At 68.0% G+C, this 20,338-nt stretch overlaps 1 protein-coding gene and 1 long non-coding RNA gene across 5 annotated transcripts; one reads left to right on the forward strand and one right to left on the reverse strand.

Annotated features, from left to right (window-relative positions):
• The first annotated feature begins 727 nt into the window (after positions 1 to 727).
• LOC147582157 (uncharacterized) lies at positions 728 to 2,580 on the forward strand. Its single transcript, XR_015250657.1, has 2 exons — positions 728 to 1,062; positions 2,232 to 2,580. It is a non-coding gene; the product is annotated as an uncharacterized LOC147582157 (long non-coding RNA).
• On the reverse strand, positions 2,201 to 19,043 carry FGFR3 (fibroblast growth factor receptor 3). 4 transcript variants are annotated; one of them, XM_086705637.1, is made up of 18 exons: positions 18,862 to 19,043; positions 18,265 to 18,475; positions 12,135 to 12,404; positions 11,892 to 11,945; positions 9,870 to 10,042; positions 9,670 to 9,793; positions 9,398 to 9,588; positions 7,314 to 7,458; positions 6,646 to 6,836; positions 6,117 to 6,265; positions 5,605 to 5,726; positions 5,375 to 5,485; positions 5,105 to 5,295; positions 4,847 to 4,969; positions 4,617 to 4,687; positions 4,303 to 4,440; positions 4,041 to 4,146; positions 2,201 to 3,954 (listed from the first exon to the last, which is right to left on the reverse strand). In XM_086705637.1, exons 2-18 carry the CDS (start codon positions 18,371 to 18,373, stop codon positions 3,808 to 3,810), a joined length of 2,415 nt encoding a protein of 804 aa, XP_086561763.1. In that variant the 5' UTR covers positions 18,374 to 18,475; positions 18,862 to 19,043; the 3' UTR covers positions 2,201 to 3,807. The 4 variants fall into 4 exon arrangements, with proteins under 4 accessions (XP_086561763.1, XP_086561762.1, XP_086561761.1 ...); XM_086705636.1 differs by lacking the exon at positions 7,314 to 7,458 and adding an exon at positions 8,182 to 8,332 and having other exon boundaries at positions 6,117 to 6,262; XM_086705635.1 differs by lacking the exon at positions 7,314 to 7,458 and adding an exon at positions 8,182 to 8,332.
• Positions 19,044 to 20,338: the final 1,295 nt, after the last annotated feature.

Consider the following 20,338-nt stretch of genomic DNA (forward strand, 5'->3'; position numbering starts at 1 on the left):
TGGAGGCACTCGACCCAGGTGGAGCCGGCCCGGGCTCCGGAGCGGAAGGCGAGGGGCGGGGTCGGGCCTGGAGGTTCGGGAATGGAGGAGCTCGCCACCCGCCGAGGCGGGGTGGCGTGTCGGCCCTGAGGCCTGCCCGGGGGCTGGGTCGGAGCCGACCGGTTCCGGGGAGACGGACAGCCCGGGTGGCAGGTGAGGGGCGGAGCCGCAGGTGCCGCCGGACAGGTGCAGCCCTACAGGGGCGGGGCCGTGGGAAGAGGCTAAGCCCGCGGGTGAGGTGCAGAGAGGCTCCGGGCCGCGCGGAGGGCAGGGCTGCGCTTGCCTGCCCGCCTGGTCCGTTCCTCTCCCGGCCCGCCCCGCCCGGGGTCTCCGCCGGCGTCCGGAAGACAGCGTCTCCCCCGGCGGCCAGGCCCCTCGTCCCGAGCGAGCACCCGGAGCCCAGCGGGACCGCGCGGGAGAGGCGCCCGGGACACGGGTGGTGGGAGGGGCGGGGGGCGGGGGGGGGAACGCTGCCCTGCAGACACTAGAGGGCGCTCCCGGCCCGCGCTCCGCCCGCCTCCGCGTTTCCTGCCTCCCGCCCCCCGCCCTCCCCTGCCGGCTCCCTGCAGGGCTCCTCCCCCTCCCCAGGTTCCCGCCTCTCCCCACCCTCCCCCCGGCCCGGGCTCCCCCCAGGGCTCCCCGGTCCCCCTTCCCATCCGGGTCCCCCCTCCCCCCCCCCCCCCCCCCCGCCCCGGGGCTCCCTGGCTCTCCCCGGGCTCCCCGCCTCCCTGAGACTCCTTCCGCCCCGTCCCCGGGCTCCCCAGTCCCCTACCCAGAACCCCACTGGGCTGGGGCGCACGTGGTCTACGCCCTCATTGGCCTCCATCGCTGTTCCTGCCCCCAGCGCTCTGGACACAAAAAACATGGGATCTCTGGCAGGCTGGAGGGGTGTGGGGAGTGCTTCCCTGAGTGGGGTCAAGGTATTGGGCGGCACCGGTTATCGGTTACCCGGAGGCAGGACCCTGGTAGCCTCGCCTGCTCTCCGGGAGGCCCCACAAACCCGTCACTCGTCACTCGTGGAAGGTGAGTTGAACTCAGCCACAGGGGAGCCAGTTTCTTAGAAGCCAGAGTAAAAGCGCACACAGCCCAGTAGCTAGTTAACCAGCTGTGGCCCTTCATGGTGAGACCTGACAATGTGAGGAGCCACAGGGGAGGGAGGCGCACGCGGTTGACAAACCCCTGGGGAGCTGGGGAGGGCTGGGCAGCGCTAGGCTCCAGAGAGTTCTGTGCGAGTCTGCGCACGGGCACCTGTCCCAGAACCCTCTTCAGTCTCACCGCCCGGTGGCGGCACCACGGTCTCCCTGAGAGTGAGTCTTCCCAGACTTGCCCTCCCCCCCCCCCCCCCCCCCCCCCCGTGCTGCCCTGCTGTGCGGGTGGGTGCCCCCTCCGTGGCCCCACTCCCTCAGACCCCGGAGCAGAGGGGGCCAGATCCTGTCACTGGGTCCTCAGTGCCCCCTGAGGGTCAGGGAGCAGCATCTGCCCAAAATCATAGGACGGGGGTGGGGGTGGGGGGGTGGTGGGCAGGCCAGGGATGGGGAAGGGAACGTCCAGGAGCAGGAGTATGGCCAGCAGAGTGGAGCCCACTGTCCCTGGGTCTGGTGGATCAGAGGCCAGGTGAGAGCTTTGCTTACATGTGGCTCCATGGGGGTGGGGGGGTGGGGACCCACCTAGAAACCACCTCCCCCTCCCCAGCTGATTGGGGGGGAGGAGGGGGAGACCTCAGCCCCCAGAGCCCACGTGGACTCCCAAGAGCTGGGGGCAGCCAGGGGGCTTGGCAGGCCTACGGCCCCCCAAGGAAGGGGAGGCCCGCCCCGTGATGGTCTCATCGTCCCTCCCGTGCACACTACGGTGTCTGCACCCCCTGCCCTTGGGGACCTCGGACTGAGGCAGTGAAGGCCACCGGTGGTCCTAAGGCTCTGCCCTGCCGGGGCCGTGCCCCCGTGCAGCTGGACACACTGGACCACGCTGACCCTGGCTCTGCCCAGGGCTTGTCCTATCCCAGCCAGAGACCTGAGCTGGAAACCTGTGGAGGGCTTGTGACCCAGGCAGCCGGTGACCCCGCCCTCCTCCGGGGGCAGACGACAACCTGTCCCAGGTGGAGAGGACGACACTGCCTGGGGTTGCAGAAGGGCAGGAAACCAGAAAGCACAGAGCAGGGACATGAACCAGTTGTCTCTTTATTTTTTGGAAAGCGCATCTGCCAGTTTGGGCCGACACCTTTGACCCCCATGAGGCTGGGGACCTGAGAACAGAGACCACCCTGGACCGCTGCCCGGCTGGCGGGTCGATGAGCAAGACAGCCACCCAAATGCGGGCCATTAACAGTACAAAAAGTAACAAAACTGAATTCACGGCTTTCTCTCCCAAGCTTTGAAAGGTAGCAGTCTGGGCTATAAAAGTCTAAAAGCATTGCGTAAGAAGTGTTAAATCTACAGCAAATACATCTTGTAAAAACTCAATAAATTATATATATAGATATATATAAACTTGTAACATCTAATAACATCTGAACCTGCGTGCAGGGTTGCCCCCCCCCCCCCGGAAACTGCCTCCTCACTCAGAACACATGGCAATTAGAACTTGTATGAAAATACCAGCTTGCTTTGAAGTCCAAAAAATACATCTCCTAAAGAAAAACCCTATAGAAACCTAATTCCCCTGTGAAAGAAGGCCAAAGGAAATAAAATATCCTCACTAGAATCACCTCAAACTATTAACGACCCTTAAGGGTGCAAGGGACCTGGCTGGGCTTTGGGGTGAAGCCCTTAGCGGGCCCTCTACGTGAAGCAGGAACCTTCTCGGCTGTTAATAAGTTAAAACTGAGACCTCTCTGCCACGCGGCTGGCTGAACACTATGAGCACGGGGGGAGAGGGGCACAGGGCCGGGGGTTCTGGGGGTCGATAAATAGCTTTACAAATATACAATTTTTAAAACAAAACTGCGTTGCCAGAAAAGCCTCTCCATCTCCTGCTGGTTTTCGCGTTGATCTCCGCAGATCCCTCGGGAACCTCCCGGGCGGCGCCTCCCTCCTGCACCCTCAGGGTCCCGTGCCCGTTTAGACCAGCCCTCCTCCCTCCGCATAGATATCTCTATATATACGTATGTGTAGATCCTGTACACAGCATCTATTTATATAAATGTACACTCATTTCTGGAACGAACCTCTCGGACAGAAGTTAAAGCCTCCTGCCTTCAGGTACCCGTAATTCAGTCTCCCAAGGAGCAGGGTGGGAAGTGGGGAGGCCTGGAGGTGGGGGGAGGCTGAGGGCTAGCACTCCCCCCCAGGCCCAAGGTGCCGCTTGGGTGGGAGGTGTATCATGGGGGGGCGGGGCGGGGGGAGGCTTCCCTGCAGGCTCAGCTTCGGCAAGTGGAGGGGCCTCGGTCCACGCTGGATGCCAGAGCTTGGCCGGCCCCCCCCCACCCAGTGCTCCCGGAGGGGCAGCGATGGGTGGGGGGAGCCTGGGGGAGGGGCCCCAGGGAGGAGCCCCTTTACATTCTACATTCGGTCCCCCTGGTGCTGCCAGCACACGTGGCCAGGAGGTCATCATACAGCAGGGCGGGCACCCCAGGGACCCTGTGCCGGGGTGCCGGGGGCCTCAAGACTCACACGCTCACACACACGCACACACACGAAGCTGTCTGTCCATCCGTCCATCTGGCCCAGGTCTGAGGCCCAGGCCAGGGGGCCCCTGCGGTCGACGGCGGCACGGTGAGCTGGGGTCTGCTCTCACATTGGTGGGGGCTCGGCCTGCAGGCCCGGCGACCCTTCACGTCCGAGGGCCCCCGTTGCCAGGAGGGGCCGGAGGCAGCAGGTCGTGGGCAAACACAGAGTCGTCCCCCGAAGAGCTGGAGCTGGGGGTGTCCTGGCCGCCCGGGGAGTACTGCTCGAAGGGCACCGACAGGTCTAGGTATTCCTGCGGGGGGGGGGGGGGCAGCCATCAGGGCCACGCCCCCCACGTGCCCCCTCCACCCCCGCAAGGTGGGTGGGAGCCACACTCACATCGGTGGACGTGACGGTGAGGATGCGGTCCAGGTCCTCCACCAGCTGCTTGAAGGTGGGCCTCTGCGAGGGCACCGCATGCCAGCACTCCCTCATGATTGTGTACCTGGCCGGGCGCTCAGGTGAGGCTCCGGGCCCGGTGCCCGCACAGGCCCCGCCCGCGCTCGCTCCCCCCCGCCCCCCGCTGCGGGCACCAAAGCCACGCCCCCCCCCCCGGGGCCCCAACCGGGCAGCGGCCGAGGGGGCCCCCCCGCGCACTCACAGGTCGTGTGTGCAGTTGGCCGGCTTGTCCATGCGGTGGCCCTCTTTCAGCAGCTTGAAGAGCTCCTCCACGGGGATGCCGGGGTACGGCGAGCCCCCCAGAGTGAAGATCTCCCAGAGCAGGACCCCGAAGGACCAGCTGGCGGGGAGCACGGCACCGTCAGCCCATCTGTCCTACCACCAGAGGTCCTGTGCCCTCTGCAGCCCGCCTGCCCCAGACGCACCCCACTGGCAAGAAGGGGAGATCGGCCACAGGAGCCACCGCTGGGGTCCCCCCGCCCTGCGTCCCACGCGGCCCCCCGCCCCACCACGTACACGTCACTCTGGTGGGTGTAGACTCGGTCAAACAAGGCCTCGGGTGCCATCCACTTCACGGGCAGCCGGCCCTGGGAGGGCGAGGCGGGGAAGGGGGGGCACGTCGGTCACCAGATGCCCTCCTGGTGCCTGGGGCTGCCTACTCCGCACCCCCCTCCCCCAGCCAGGCCCACTCCGCACCCCCCTCCCCCCGCCTCCCCACTCCGCAGCCCTCCCCCAGCCAGACTCACGTTGGTGGTCTTTTTGTAGTAGTCAAGGTTGTGCACGTCGCGGGCCAGACCAAAGTCCGCAATCTTCATCACGTTGTCCTCGGTCACCAGCACGTTGCGGGCAGCCAGGTCCCTGTGGATGCACTGGGGGCGGGAGGGGGCAGGGCTGAGGCTCCCGCCAGGACCTGACCCTCCCCCCCCCCCCCCCCTGCAGGCCAGGGTGCCCTTATCGGGCCCCCTCATGGACCCTGCGCCGCCCCCACCCCCCGCCCTGCTCACCTTCTGCGAGGCCAGGTACTCCATGCCCCGCGCCACCTGGTAGGCACAAGACACCAGGTCCTTGCACGTGAGTTGCTCCTCGGGCAGCTTGCACGTGTCGAAAGAGTAGTCCATGCCTGGCGGCCTCCGCGCCCGCAGGTACTCGCGCAGGTTCCCCTTGGCCGCGTACTCCACCAGCACGTACAGGGGCCCTGGGGGCCCAGGCGTCAGAGGAGGGCCCCGCCCCGCCGCCCCCACCCCTGCGCGCCTGCCCGCCCCCCCGCAGCCTACCGCCCTGCGTGCAGGCCCCCAGCAGGTTGATGATGTTCTTGTGTCTGCCGATCATTTTCATCATCTCCATCTCCGACACCAGATCCGACAGGTCCTTGTCTGTGGCGTCGTCTGCACGGGAGGGCAGGCGCATCGCATCAGGCGCTGCCGCGCCGCCCCGCCCCCGGCCCCGGCCCCGCCCCTGCCGCCCGCACAGGCTCTCCTCGCCACATCCTTCCCTCCTCCCTCACCTTTCAGCATCTTCACGGCCACAGTGACAGGCTTGGCGGCCCGGTCCTTGTCAATGCCGATGGCCTCTGCCATGACCACTTGGCCAAAGCAGCCCTCCCCGAGAGGCTTGCCCAGGGTCAGCCTGGGGGCAGAAACCGAAAGGCAGTGAGCACCCACACCAGCTCAAGGCCCTGTACCGGACAGTCTTTGAGGCCTAGCGTCGCTGCCTCCAGGAAGCCCTCCACGCTTGCCCCCATGACTACTCATAGGATAAAGGACGTTGGCCGGCCAGCCTCTCACCCTGTGTGGGGCCATCTAGACAGCACTTTGCAAGGGGCGCCGACACCTCAGGAGCACCTGCCCCTGGCCCGGCCTCCTCTGGTCGATAGTTGCCACGCCATCAACGGTGTGGACTCCTACCCGACACTGATCTGAGTCCGATCAGGTTTGAGTGGTGCCCCCTCCCCCGCCACAGGACCACACCCTGTGTGTGCCCCCACCCCCGCCGGGTCAGGGCCCCAGCCCCACTGACCGGGCCCTGGACAGCTCCCACTTGGGGTCGGCGGGCAGCTCGAGCTCGGAGACGTTGGCCAGCGCAGGACCCTCCCCGGAAGACAGCCGGGCGATTCGCACCAGCGGCGTGTTGGAGTTCATGGACGAGTTGGACTCCAAGGACACCTGCTTGGGTCGGCAGGGACAGGTTGGTGCCAAGTGGCCGACCCACAGGGTCAGGGGGGAGGGTGAGACACGCCCCAGGGGTGGCGGGGCCGTGGCTTTGCCCACGCGGGCAGGGCTGCTAAGGGGTGGGGAGGGGGGCATCTGACTTCCGCTCAGCCCTAAACGAAGGAAGGCCCTAGAAGTCCTACGCTGCAGGGTACCCCAGGCTCCTGGTGGAGCCCGCGCAGACCAGGGAGGGGGGCGGCTCAGCCACCGCGGAGACCTGCGTCCCCGGGAGGCCCCAGGCCTCCCGCACCACGGGGAGTGCCTGAGCTCAGGAGCCCAGAGGAGCGGGCCCCGGGGGCGTCCGGGCGGCTCGGAACCCGGTAGCTACTTTCTGTTACCTGTCGCTTGAGTGGAAAGCGGGAGACCTTGTGCACGGTGGGCGAGCCCAGGCCCTTCTTCGGGGGACTGTGCAGACGGCACAGTGTCACGGCGGCCACCACCAGGATGAAGAGGAGGAAGCCTGCCCCGTAGCTGAGGACGCCCGCATACACGCTGCCCGCCGCGCCGGCCTCCAGCAGCTCCTCCTCGGCTGCAAAGACACCGTCGCTGCAGGCCGGGCCCCGCCTCCCGGGAGCCCCCGAGGGCCGGAGCCCCAGGCGCGGCGGGAGTGGGGGACAAGGGGCTCGGACCCCTGGTGGGGACGCCGAGGCCTCAACGTCCCCCTCCCTGAGGGTCCGCGGTCAGAAACGCCGGGTCAGGAGGGGCGCACCCAGGAGAGCGAGAGCCCAGTGGAGCCGGCAGCGTTGACGCCCGCCACCGGGGTGACACCGGAGCCGCCACACGGGCTGCTGGGGACCGAGCTGGGGGGGTGGGGGCTCGAGGGAGGCCCCTCGGAGGCAAGACGGCACGTGCACTTTATCCCCACACCAGCCCCGGCCAGGAGCTCTGCAGAACGAGGTGGCCACGAACCACGGCGTCCCCCGCCTGCCCTCGGCAGCTCCGGTGTGACCCAAGCCAGCGACCCCGAGAGGACAGGGACAGAGCAAGCAGCAGCAGGAGCCAGTACCTGGCAGCACCACCAGCCACGCAGAGTGATGGGAAAACCCGATAGAATTGCCCGCCAGACACGTGTACTCCCCCGCGTCCTCAAAGGTGACATTGCGCAAGGACAGAACCTCTAGCTCCTTGTCGGTGCTGTTAGCGCCCGCCGTCTACAAAGAGAGAACAGAGCGCGATAGGCGAGCGCCAGCACCTGCCACGGGCACCACAGCCACAGTCCACACGGCGACGGTCCAGCCAGGCTGCAAGGAAAACGCCGCCGCCACCGCCACCACCACCACCGCGGCCGCGGCCGCGGCGCCACGGGTCCTCCGCCTCGTGCGTCCACACAGAGCCCGAAGCCAGTCCCTCCACCGGCGAGTCCTCTGTCCCAGGCGAGCGCCAGGCGTGCGGCCGGCAGCGCTGCACAGACGCGGCATGCGGGGTGAGCGCGTGTACGGGGCAGGGGCGGGCGGGGGGGGGGGGGGGGGGGGGGCGCCGGCGGACGGACACGCGCACGCGCACGCCAACGGGGGGCGAGCGGGCAGCGGAGCCAGGGGCAAGCGAGGGTGAGACAGACGTACAGACGCACGCACACGCGCACACGCACGCACACGCGGGGGAGGGTGGGGCGGAGGCTCACAGAGGGCAGCGGCCCCTGCCGGGGCTGGAGGCCTTCTGAGGGTGCGTGTAGGGCACAGGCAGGGTCAGCACAGGCCGCGGGGGCTCGAAGCGGGCGGTCACAGTGGAGGCCAGAGGCACCGGCACTGCAGAGGTGGCTCCGGCCGGAGCGCCATGCGAGCCGCAGGGCAGGGAGCGAGCAGGACGGGGGCGCACGGCCAGGGCGTCGGGAGCTGGAGCTCGGCGTGCCAGACAGCGTGGGACAGAGTCGTTACCTGCTTGGGGCCCGTGGACACGCAGCCAAAAGGCCTTCTCAGCCACGCCTATGAAATTGGAGGCTCGACAGAGGTACTCGCCCCCATCACGCTCGGACACATTGGCCAGGCGGAGGCGCGCGTCGGCCTCCACACTCTCACTGATCCAGGACTGCGGGGACAAGAGACCCGGCTCAGGCGCGCCCTTGGCAGCCTGGCCGGGCACAGAGTGGCCGTGCGGGAGCAGGCCCCTGGCGCACACCCCGCCACGAGGGTGGCCCTCAAGGAACGGAGCGGGGGCTTGGCGAGGGCAGCCAGGAAGGCTGCCTGCGGGAGGCGGTGGCGGGCTGTGGTTTCACAAGAGGCCCCTTCCCCGCGTCCACCCACCACGGCCCCCCCGAGTGCGGCCTCGCAGGCGCCCCTCGGAGAGGCCCTCCTGGGCTGGCACTCAGCCTGCCTATCCCTGGGCTCCGGGCCGGGCCTGCCGTGACGGTGCCCGGCTCACGGTGAGCGTGTTCCCACGAGTGCAGAGAGATCACCCACCGGGGCCACGGCAGCCTCCCCAGGCAGATCTGGACCCCTGCTCTCAGCCCAGGCGCCTGGCCCCCCACGCCCCCACCGGCGGCCGACGTCTCTCTTCGGGCTGAGTGTCGCAAGCACCCCAGCTCCGCGGCCCACCCCACCCTGGGGCCGTGGGAACCAAGCTGAGGCCGCCCCAGGCGAGGGCCGAGGGAGCCAGGCGGGCAGCGAGCCGCGCTGCACAAGCACTGACACAGCCCGCTCGGGGTGACACAGCCTGATCCCTGATCGGGGCGGCTGGAGGAGCCGCGGCCTGCGCCTGGGGCCCAGAGCTCGCCCGAAGGCCTAGGCTGCCACCTGCCTGCCCCCCCCCCCCCCGCCCGCCACCCCCGGGCCCCTGAGCTTGAGCCCGGCCCAGGGCGCTGCCTGCAGGCCCACCCTCAGAGCAGAGGGGGAAACTGAGGACTCACTGCGGGGCCATGTGCTGCCCGCCCGACATGCTGGGACCCAGCCCAGACTCCCCAGCCAGCCCCCGGCCCCCAGCCCCCTCCGGCCCCCGGCCCCCGGCCCGCCAGTGCCGGGCCGAGCCCTCCGCGGCTCCTTCCCCGACGGTCCGATGCCCGGGCCCCACCCGCCGACCCCGTAACCCAGTCCCCGGCCGCTGGGGGCCAGCAGGGCCAGGCCCCAGGGCCCGGGCTCGGCCGGTGGCAGTACCCACCTTGAGCACGGTGACGTAGGGGGTGCCGTCGGGCCCCACTTTGCTGCCGTTCACTTCCACGTGCTTCAGCCACTGGATGTGGGGCTGGGCGTCGCTGTACACCTTGCAGTGGAACTCAACGTCGCTGCCCAGCACCGCCGTCTGGTTGGCCGGCAGCCCCGCCTGCAGGATGGGCCGGTGCGGAGAGCGCTCTGCGGGGAGGGCACACGGGGCTCAGGGGCCGCTCAGGCCGAGCCGTAGGGCCGCCCCGCCCCGCCCCCGCCGGGCCTCACCCAGCACGTCCAGGGTGTAGGTCTGTCGGATGCTGCCGAACTTGTTCTCGACAACGCACGTGTAGTTGCCGCGGTCCGACGGGACCACGCTCTCCATGACCAGGCTCCACTGCTGGTGTCGCAGCTGCGGGCGGGCACGCGGGTGAGCAGGCGGCAGCCCGAGGCCCCCACCGGCCGGCGCCACCCGCCGCCAGGCCCACCTTGATGCCCCCGATGCGGTGCTCCCCCCGGAACTCCTTGCCGTTCTTCAGCCAAGAGATGGACGGAGTGGGGTTGCCGGCGGCCGGGCAGCGGAAGCGGACGGTGTTGGCGGCCGGCACAGCCAGCAGCTTCTTGTCCATCCGCTCGGGCCGCGTCCAGTAAGGGGCCCCGGCTGGCAGAGGGGCACGCGAAGGCCGTAAGCAGGCTGCGAGCAGGGCACGCCTGACCACCCCCCCCCCTTCGGAAGCTGTCCCACCACCCACCCCTCCGGCCTCAGTTTCCTCCCTTGCACAGAGAGTGTCGGATTTTGGGGCCCCCCGCCTTGGCGGGACAAGGCTCCCGCCGACCCCAACACCGCCTCCCAGCATCCTCGAAGCCAAGCCACGCATCCCCTCCTCTCCCTGTCCGCTGCCCCCAAGCACCCACACCAGCCAGGAGGGCCCAAGGGTCCAGGATAATACACCCTCACCCGGGAGCCTTCGAGACACAAGGGTATCTCCCAGGGGAGCACCCAGACACCCAGGGAGGCACCCACAGGGCAGGCCCGCTGAGGGGAGCCTGGGCCAGCAGAGGAACCAGGTCAGCCCAGGTCACAGAGCCCAGCCGACGGACCAGGGGCCGGGCTGCGGAAGCAATTTACCGGGACGTGAGGCCCAGCCACCTGGAGAGCCCAGAGTCTTGAAGGTGGCCAGACTCCGAGACCCAGTCACCCTCTCTAGCACTCCAGGGTCTGCTGGGCAGTGGGAGGGGCCGTGGTGACACGGCAGTGATGTGGCACGTGGGAGGCCCTGCCCCCTTCCTGGTTCTCAGGGTTGTCCCCGCCCCCACCCTAAGTGGTTTCCATCCTTCTTTGGAGCTGAGGTGGGGACCGCATTCCTGCCACGGGAAGTGGGCAGGCAACCCCCGGACAGGGAAGGGACACAGCGCACCCCTCACCCCCAATCCCTGCCGCCTCCAACACAGCCACCTCGCAGAGGAGGGTGCTGAGGCCCAGGCCGGGGGCACTCCCGGGGCAGAGACTCTGGGGTGACCCAGGGAGCCCTGCAGGCCCAGACGATGGTGGCTGAGCACAGCTAGAGACATTGCCCTTGGAGAGCAGCCCTGCCCGTGACCCCCAGAGCCCCTGAGCCCACCGGGTTTGGGAGGGGGGTGGTCAGAGGGACCAGGAGCACTGGGCCTGGAGTTTTGCTCTAAACTTCCTGGCAGCCAAAGGAAAAAGGGAAAAGAGAAGAAACCCAGCGGCCCCTCAGCTTTCCTGCCTATCTCAGAGCCCAAGGCAGAGCTGCTGCATGAGTATCCCGGCACCTGACTCCTCTCCCGTGTCCCCACCCAGCTCTGTGTCCCTGGCCGGCCCCTCCTCACCTCTTTGCCCGCTAGACCCCACAGGGCCCCCCAACCATGTCCCACATCTCTCGGCCTGGCTAACCGGGCTCCTCGGAAACAGCCCACTGCCCCTCCCTGCCCCCCACCCCCCACGACAGGCAAGGTGGCCCTGCCACCATCCCAGGCTGGAACACCCCGGTGGCTGCTGCCCCTCCTGCTCTCCCGCACCCGTGGCCTGTCACCAGCAAGTGCTACGGTATCCCCTGTACCATCAACACCCGCCCAAACCTGGTGTCCCTGGCGCCCACGGCCACCCTCCTCCCCCACCTCCTGGGCCCCCGACCCCTTAGCCCACTGGCCCCACAGCAGCCCCCTGAGCCCCCTGCCCTGCCGTACTCACACCCGGCACAGGCCACCTCACCCGAGGCCGCAGCGGCCTCCTTGCCGCTCCTCAAGCCCCGTGCAGCACGGTCCCCCCTCCCCCAAGCTGGGGCGCACAGGCCCAGGGCCCGCTCGAGGCCACCTCACCCCGAGGAAGACCCCGCACTCGGTGGGACCCTGGGGAGGTGGCCCCCAGGCCTCGGTCTCCCACCTGCCTGTGAGCAGGAGGCCCCATTCCCAGGGAGCACGGGGCTTGGCAGTTAGGAAGGCGGGTCCCCAGCCCTGACTCGCCCTGCGCGCCTGGACCCCAGGCTCACCTGTGTCCTCAGCCTCATCCTCTCCGTCTTCGTCATCCCCGGAGGACGGGGCATCTGAAACGCAGGCAACAGAGTGTGTGGCCGTGGGACGGGTGCCCCTCGCCGTGTCTCCCGTGCGGCACCCTCCTCTCTACCAGGGACCACCGAGACCCCCAACGTGGGGAGCTGCAGAGCACCGCCCCGAGACCCCCCCCCCCCCCCCCGGCCTCTCAGGGAGCTCGGAGGACCCCGGCGGGCACGTACCTGTCACGCGCACGCTGAAGTCGCATAGCACGCGCTGGGTAAGCCGCTGCCGGCAGCTGTAGGCCCCCGCGTCCTCGTGGGAGGCGTTCAGCACCTGCAGCCGCTGAGGCCCCACCAGGATGCGGTCTGAGGGCGCCAGCCCCACACCGTCCTTGACCCAAACGCTGGGCCCTGTGGGGCCACCTGCAGGCAAGTGGCAGCTCAGCTCCACGGTGTCCCCGCTGCCAAAGACCAGCTGCTCCTGCGGGCCGGGCTCAGGTCCCGGGGCCTCTGTAGGTGATATGGATGTGACCCTAAGGCAGGAGCCCCCAGAGCGGGAGCACCGGGCGCCCGGCACCCCGGGAGGCACCACGGCGTGCCCACTGCGTCGACACGCGGTGGAGGCCGCAGGGAGGGGGCTCGGCGAGGGCCCACATGGCCCCACACGAGGGAGGGACCAGTGTCCAGAACTGTGGTCCTGCAGAGTGCCCCGTGAAGGGCGGGGGCGGAGGGGGACAATATTTTCCGGCTGGTCGCCGGAGCGCTGACATAGACCACACGCACGTGAACGGACGCATGCGGCCCAGCGCACACCCATCAGAACATGCGTAAGGGCGCTGAAAATCCAAATTTCAGTGTAAGTCAGTCTTCTTTGTTTTTCTTTTTTTTAAGTTTATTTACTTATTTTGAGAGAGAGAGAAAGAGAGACAATCCTAAGCAGGCTCTGCCCTGCCACCACGAAGCCACACGAGGGGCTCGAGCTCACGACTGTGACATCACGGCCTGAGCTGAAGTGAACAGACGCTTAAGCTACCGAGCCAGCCAGGCGCCCCCTCCTTGGACTTGCTCTTAACCATTTAGAAACGCAAACTCCATCCCGAGCTCACAGGCAGTGCCTCACACGCCTCCGGCTGAAGCAGAGGCTGGAGGCAGGGACGCTGGGCTGGAGACAGGGGCGATTTGCCCCAGGAGGATGGGACCCACTTGACGCCCCCCCCCCCCCCATCCTGGCTTCGAAAGCAGTTCCGGACCGGAGAGCAGACACTCGGCCTCATGAGAATGGAGCCGGCACTGGCCATGGGCTGGTTACCAAGAGCCGGCGCACCCCGCGGGGCGGGTCAGGGCGGGGGCTCTCTGGGACGAGGGACACCTGCACCGTGACTAGAGAGAAGGGTCTTGCACGCGAGCTACACCTCAGTGGTACACCGAACACACAGTAAGAAGCAGGTCGTAAATAGGATACTACGTCTGGACAGCGGTGTCTCACAGGCCCATGGGGGGAGGGGACCTGGGACTCCCATTTCACAGCCGAGGACACGAGCTGTGGGAGGTGGGACTTGTCCAGACTGAGCCAGCGAGCAGGCCAGGGCAGGCCAAGGTGCCCTGGCCCACCTCACCGTGTACACGCCACGTTGGGGTAGAGGAAGGAGCCTTGCCAAGGGTGGGAGTCCACCGGAGAGCCCCGGGGTCCCGCACCGCTGCCCCGCGGCTGCCTACCTCTCAAGGGGCCGAGGCCTGAGATCCAGGGACACATCACTGGCGGGGCTATCACCCCCAGGCCTCCCTGCCAGGGCCAGACAATGCCCGGCGGGCAGCCTGGGCTTGGGGCCCGGGACAGGGGTGGGTGGTCCCAGCGCCCAGGCCTCCTTCCCCAGACCCAGCTGGGTCAGTTACATCATCACTTGTCATTCTGCCGACGCGTGGCCTAGATTCGAGGGCCCAGCTGCCCGCTGTTAGCCACACCGGCCCCTGGCTCCCTGGACAGTCCCAATTCTGCCCACCCACTTCAGGTGGCCTCACCAGCCCCGTGCCCGCCGGGAGGGTCTCTCAAGTACCTCTGTGCCTGTGTCCCTGAGGGCCCCACTGTCGGAGGACTCCTGACCCGACCTCCAGCCCCTTGGTCCCGGCCACTGTGTCCTGTGGGGACCACCCAGTGCTGGGAGTGGACTGAGGCCCCCCAGAAGTCGGAGAACAGGCTGGTCATGGCAGCCTCAGCCCCAGGCCCCGGCCCAAGGGCAACAGTTGTTGGTTCCGGTTTGGTCTGGGCAGCGTCAGCAGGTCAAGCCATCCACACAGTATATTCACTTCAACCCGGTCCAGTGTGGGATTGACGGACACAGAGCAGCCCCGGGGCCAGCCATGCCTGGCAGCCGTCTGCTGGTGGGTGGAGGGAGGTGGGGGGACGGGACACCCCTGGACCAGGGCAGAGACTGGCAGAAATCTCTGCCTCCGGTAGACCTGATCCACCAGGCCCACCCTGAGCCACGGGAGACCCTGGGGGTGACCCACCAGTGGCGTGAGTGGGTGGTGTCAGGTAGGGGGACAGAGAGCAGGCAGGACTCCAGGTGACAGGCATGAGTGGATGCTAAAAGTCACGGTCTGGCTCCACTAGGGCAGTGGCTGGGGCGTGTGCCGCTCGGCCCCAGGAAGGGGTCTTTCCCGATCAACAAAAGGGGGCTCTGGGGCCCACACACACTAGAGGGCGGAAGTCCTATGTGCCACGGCAGGTGCCCACATGCCACTGAGGGGGGTGAGCACAGGCGGAAGGTCTGACCCTGTGGGTCCCACGGCGCCTGCTCCTGGCTGCCACCCCCGCCCCGGTGTGGGCCACACACCAAGTGCAGCCCACAGGCACAGCCACGGACTACTGCGTCCTGGAAGGGCCCAGCTGGGCTTGCGGGGATGTCCCCAATCAGTGTCCTCCTGACTGTTACTAACTGGCCTCATACCCCAATTTCCCCCACTGTGGCACAGGGCAAAAATCCCACCCGCAGGCCAGGGAGGCCACCACAAGCGGTTTAAAGTGCTGGAGGGGCACCTGGGTGGCTCAGTGGGTTGAGCTTCCGACTTCAGCTCAGGTCACGATCTCGCGGTTCGTGGGTTCGAGCCCCGCGTCGGGCTCTGTGCGGACAGCCCGGAGCCTGCTTCGGGTTCTGTGTCTCCCTCTCTCTCTGCCCCTCCCCCGCTTGTGCTCTCTGTCTCTCAAAAATAAACAAAGGTTAAAAAAAATTCATTTAATAAGTAAATAAAGTGCTGAAGCATGCGACAGCCAGGCTGAGAGATGCCACCAGGCTGTGGTCAGGGTCAAGCCTCCCCCAGTGTGTGGGGGGGAAGGGGGGAGGCACAGGGATCCTCAGAAAGGCCTTCGGGGTGACCCCAGAGAACACCCAGCAAATTCAGACCTGATTCAAAGGAACCACTGGAGCTGGCAGCTCCGGAGGGATTTGGGTTTGGGGGCGGAATGAGGAACAAAGGGTTCCGGTTCAGGGTGCGTGGTGAAGCTTTCCACTCTTTCCAGGGGGTGGGACTGGCTGCCAGGAACGTGCTTTAAAACAGCCCAAGGGGGGCGCTGGGCAAGCTCAGTTTGTTAGGTGTCCAACCCGATTTCAGCTCAGGTCATGATCCCATGACACTGCGATCGAGCCCCGTGTCGAGCTGGGCTGCACGATGACAGTGCAGAGACTGCTTGGGATTGTCTCCCTCTGTCTCTGCCCCTCCCTCACTCGCTCTGTGTCTCAAATAAATAAACATTTAAAAAAAGTCCAAGAAAGGAGGGGTGTCTCAAAGGGACCTCAGGTCAAGGGAGAGGATCTGATCTTCCAACCTCCCCACCTGGAAACTTTCTGAAAAGTTTCATAACCAAGGAAAAAAAGGGGGATTTGGAAACCCAGCAAGCTAATGTGGGCTTACAGGATTATCCAGCCTAACTTTCCCAGAACCCTGTGAGTATCGTCCTCACACAGACAGGTGAGGACCCCCAGCAGGATCTAGAGTCGGGAGCTCCCCTCCCATCCAGAAGAGACTCCGGGAATTGCTTACTCACTGGTAAATGGCTCAGGCCTGCCTGGCTGCCCCCCCAGCCTGTCCCTGCCAGGGCTCCAGCTCCCCTATAGTTTCAGTTGTGAACCGGGGCACAGCCAGGCCCCAGATCAGTCCCAAGGAAGACCTGAGGCCCTGCAGGGGTGCTTCTCAGCTCAGTGCAGGGGCTCAGTGCAGCTGAGGCCAGAAGTCCAGCCTCGGCTCAACCAGGTTAATGAACCACCCAGGGCTCAAAGTCCAGCCCTGATGAAGGGGTGGGGGAGGCTGCAGCCAGTGCTTTTGTGGGAAATGCCCTGTGCCCCCCAAGAGACTCCTCCCGGTTGGGTGGGCTCAGACTGCAGGGCACGTGGCACACGCCCCTCCCCCCCCATCAACCTCCCTGAGCAAGCCCCTCACCCAGAACACTGGCCCCATGTGGACATGAAGGCTGCCCAGATCAGTCCAGGGGCGAACACCTTCCCCACCTTGACCCCAGCGGACTGTGGCGTTTTAATTTATGTTTCCTGGCGAAAATGTCAGCTGGAACCTCTAAGTTTCAGAAGGTCTTCGTGTTTTTGCTGTCTGGTTCATCTACTTAAAGAAATGGTTTAAGTATACCGACCCATGTATTCAGTACCTGTCTTCCCGGCTCTACTTCGGGGATAAGGAGGTTGGGGTGGGGGTGGGGGGTCACCTATGCTCTGGTGGAGGAAAAAGTCCCTGTACCTCCCACCCACCACCCCTGGGGTCCCTCCTGCTACTGTGCCCCAGGCCTGCATCCAGTGGGGGCACCACAGGCTTTGCGCCCCAGGACCGGCCTCCCGCGGACTGCCAGTTCCCAGAGGAGGGGGGGGTGGAGGGCCCCGCACGCCGCAGGGGGTCCAGGCGAGGGCCCGGAGCCCCGCCCGCCGCCCCCTCCTTCGCCCCCTCCTCGGGGCTAGTTGACATTCCTCGGCCGTAGGGAGTAATATCTTTATCTGAATGCGAATGCTAATTCGGGGCTCCCCCCGCTACCGCCTATTCGGCGCCCCTGGAAGCTGGGGCCGCCTAAGCAGGCGCTAAAAGCGCGCGCTGACCTCGCGACGGCCTCTGTCACGCCGCTGAATGACACACGCATTCAAGCGCCAGGCCCACTTCATTCATAAAAAAATGACATTGTTCCGGGAGGCTGCAGCCGCCGCCGGAGCAGGGGGCGCGGGGGCGCAGGGAGGGGCGGGCCGCCATCTGCCTCCGTCCCGCCCGCGGCCGCCGCCTCCCTGGCACGGCGCGCCCGCCGCCGCTCAGCTCACACCTCCCCGCGAGGCCGCCGCGGCCGCCATCAATGCGCGGTCTGTGGCCGCGCCGGGTACAAAGGAGCGGCTGTTCGGGTCTCGCCCGGGTGGGGCGTGAGCTCACCGGGAGAGGGCCTCCCTCCGCGCGGCCGCCGGGACGCAGCGGGGCTGCGCGCGCCCCGGGGCCCGCGGCCGCCGCCCCCGCACGCCGCCCCCTCGCGGGCGCCCCGGGAGCCCGGAGCCGGGAGGCTCGCGTGCGGGGCTGCGGCTCCCGGGGCGCCCGGCGGGGGGCCGCGCGCGCCGCACCTCGAGGGCCTTGGCGCGTGTGCGGGGCGGGGCCTGGCGGGCCGACGCGCCCCCGCCCCTCCGCGCCGCTCGCCGACCCCCGACGTGCACCGGCCCTGGGCAGTCCGCCGGCGTCCGCGGCTCCCCGTCCCTCGGACAGCGGCCAGGCGTTACGGCGCGCGCCCTGGGGCGGGGAGGGAGGCAGACGCTGTCACCCACCCGGCAGGGTAGCAGGGCTGGGAGCGGAGGCACCCGACGCCGCGGCCTCGTCACGCGGCCCACGGGGGGCGGGCAGGGCCCCGGTGGCAGGCTGACGCACTCTCACACCCTCCCTCCGAAATGCGGTCTCTCGCTCGGGCCGAAGCCGGCCACGAACCCGGACGAGGCGGGCAGGGGCTGCGGCGCCGACAATAGGAACTTGCCGTCAGTGAGAACCCGCAGAACAACAATGGGAATCACCGCGGAAACGTAGCCCCCGCGCCCTCCGGGTGATGCCCGGGATCACGCTGCGCCCCATAAGGAAACCGCGGGGGGCGGTGGCCGCGGACTCCACGGTCGCGTTCAGCTGCCCGCCGCGGCCTCGCACTTGGGTGGGAGCCCTGAGCCTCCAGGGGCCTCACAAACTGCCGCGCCAGCTCTGGCCCGGATCTCCCGGGAGCGAGGGCGGCAGGAACCCGGACACGGGCTCCGCAGTGCCAGCCCAGGGCGCACCCTCGGGCCCACTCAGACCCGGCGCCCCAGACCCACCCAGGAGCCCTTTCCTGGGCCTCGCCGGTACCCGTCGGGTCCTTCCGTACCTGCCGCTCTCCGCACGACGCGCTGCTCCATGCCGGGGGGCCCCGAGGCGGCGCCGGTCACGACCGCCACGGCCACGCAGAACGCGAGGGCGCGAGCCAGGGCGCCCATAGTGGGGGCGGGGGCTACGACGTCCTCAGGCGGCGCGCGCGGGCATGCTGCCCCCCATGGCCCCGCTCTGGCACCGGCGGGAGGAGGGCGCCGCTAGGCAGTCTGCGGGAGGAGGCGGGCAGCTCGTCACCCCGGAGGATCCGGGGCGCGCAGGGGCGGAAGCGGCGGTGGCTGGGCTCCTGCGCCCCGGCTCCTCCGACCCCCGGCCGCCCCGCCCGCCGCCGCTGCCGCCGCCCAGGGCTCCCGGGCCGCCTGGCGCCGGCCGCCTCCTCCCCGCCGCGGTCCCTCCCTTCCTCCCCCTTCCCTCCCTGACTTCTGCAGAGCCCTCCCAGGGCGGCGGCGGCGGCGGCGGCGGCGGCAAACTTTCCAGAGCGGGAAGCCTGCGCCCCGGCCGGGCCCCGCCGCGGAGACCGCTCGGGACGTGAGCCCGCCGCGCGCTCCGGCCTCGCCGCGCGCCCGCCTCGTCCCCTCCGCGCCCGCGCACCGACCTGGCGGCCGCTGGCGCCCACTCGCTGCCCGCGGCTCTTGCTCCGGCTCCTTGTCCGCCGGCCGGACGCCCGCGCCCCGTGCTTCCAGCGTCGGCTCGCCGGTGCGTCCGTGCGCCCGGCGGAGCAGGATCGCGCGGCGCCAGCTGTCCGCACCGCCGCCGCCGCCACCGCGCACTGAGCCCGGGCCGCCAGGCGCGCGGCAGCCAGCGGGGGCTGGCCCGCGGCCGCCACGCCCCCAGCCCCGCCCCGCCCCGGCCACGCCCGCCCGGACTCGCCGGGCGCGGGACACGCCCCTCCCCTGAGACGGCCCGGAGGCGGGGCCGCGGCTCGCCTGGCCCCCGCCCGCGGAGGGGATTAGAGGGGGCGGGGCCGGGCGGGGGCGCCGGGCGGTCTCGGAGGGCGTGGGAGCCGGGGCTGTACGCGCGGGGCCCCCAGTCGCACTACTGGGCCCCGCGAGCGCGCAGAGGGGCCGAGCGCGGACCCTTAGTTGCGCAGCGCGCAGTCCCGGTTGCCACCCTGCTGCCTGCCCATCGGGGCAGGGAACCCGGGGACGTAGAGAGGGCGTTGTTGCGGTAGGTGAAGCCCGTCCGAGAGGCTTCACGGAGAGGGAGCTGCTCACGCTGAACCCTGAGGTGTGAACAGCCAGTCCTCAGGTGGAAAAGCGCGGAGCTGCATCGAAGCAGGCGGAACCGTGTGCGCAAAGGCCTGGGAGCGAAGGGCAGCTCTGCCTGTTTGCCTGAGGCTGAAATACGAGGGGGCTGTGGTCTCACTGCTGCTTTTATTAGGGGCCTGTGGTACACTTGTAGCTAAGCTGCCTGAGTTCCCTGCCAAAGGGATCCTCACCCCCAATAGGAAATAAGAGGAAATAAGTTTAGAGATTGGGTGCTTGCCAGCCATCAGAACGGAGAGCAGGGGCTGGGGGCCTCAGACAGGGACACCAACACCCCAACCCCAGGGCTCTGAGGAGGGATGAGGGTAGTTGGTGGCCAGAGCTGTGCCAGGTGCTTGCTCACTGTTGAGTGGGACGGAGCCGAGCTGGAGAGGACCCAGTGTGCCCACCTTCGCAAGGAAGAGGGCACTCCCACCTTCAGGCAAACCCAGAGGACCTACAGGCGCCAGGTGGGAGAGGAGGGCACCTGGGCATGGCTCTGGCATGCCCCAGCCAAGTGTCTCTGGACCACCTGGCTTGCGGCTTTCGAGACTCGGTTTGCTCATCAGGAAGATGGCCATGAAAGCCCTTCTGTGGCTGGCTGCGGACACCACCCCACAGCCGTAGGTGCAGGCTATGCTTTGAAGACACCGGCCTGGAGACACCCAGCCTCTGAGGCCAGACTTCAGGGCCCTAAAAGGATCCCCCCCCCCTCCAGGGAGCCCTCAGGGAGCCCCTCTGTGCCTACCTGACAGATTAGCATCTCTGCTGTGTGCTGCCCTCCCTCGTTGCCTGCTCTAGTCAAGCCCATGCCCCTTCTACTGCATC

The sequence above is a fragment of the Puma concolor genome, chromosome B1 (genome assembly GCF_028749965.1).
Source record: "Puma concolor isolate L17-30 chromosome B1, mPumCon1.1.hap2, whole genome shotgun sequence".
In the NCBI taxonomy this organism is placed as follows: Eukaryota; Metazoa; Chordata; class Mammalia; order Carnivora; family Felidae; genus Puma; species Puma concolor.

Bases quoted from the DNA above. Each gene is read 5' to 3' on its own strand.
- FGFR3 (XM_086705635.1), bottom strand. From the start codon at position 18,373: ATGGGCGCCCTGGCTCGCGCCCTCGCGTTCTGCGTGGCCGTGGCGGTC. The intron at 9,794-9,869 runs GTGGGCCTGGCG...GCCCGCCCGCAG, and splicing joins ACCGCATCGGGGGCATCAAG to CTGCGACACCAGCAGTGGAG. The intron at 4,688-4,846 runs GTGAGTCTGGCT...TCGCCCTCCCAG, and splicing joins ACTACAAAAAGACCACCAAC to GGCCGGCTGCCCGTGAAGTG.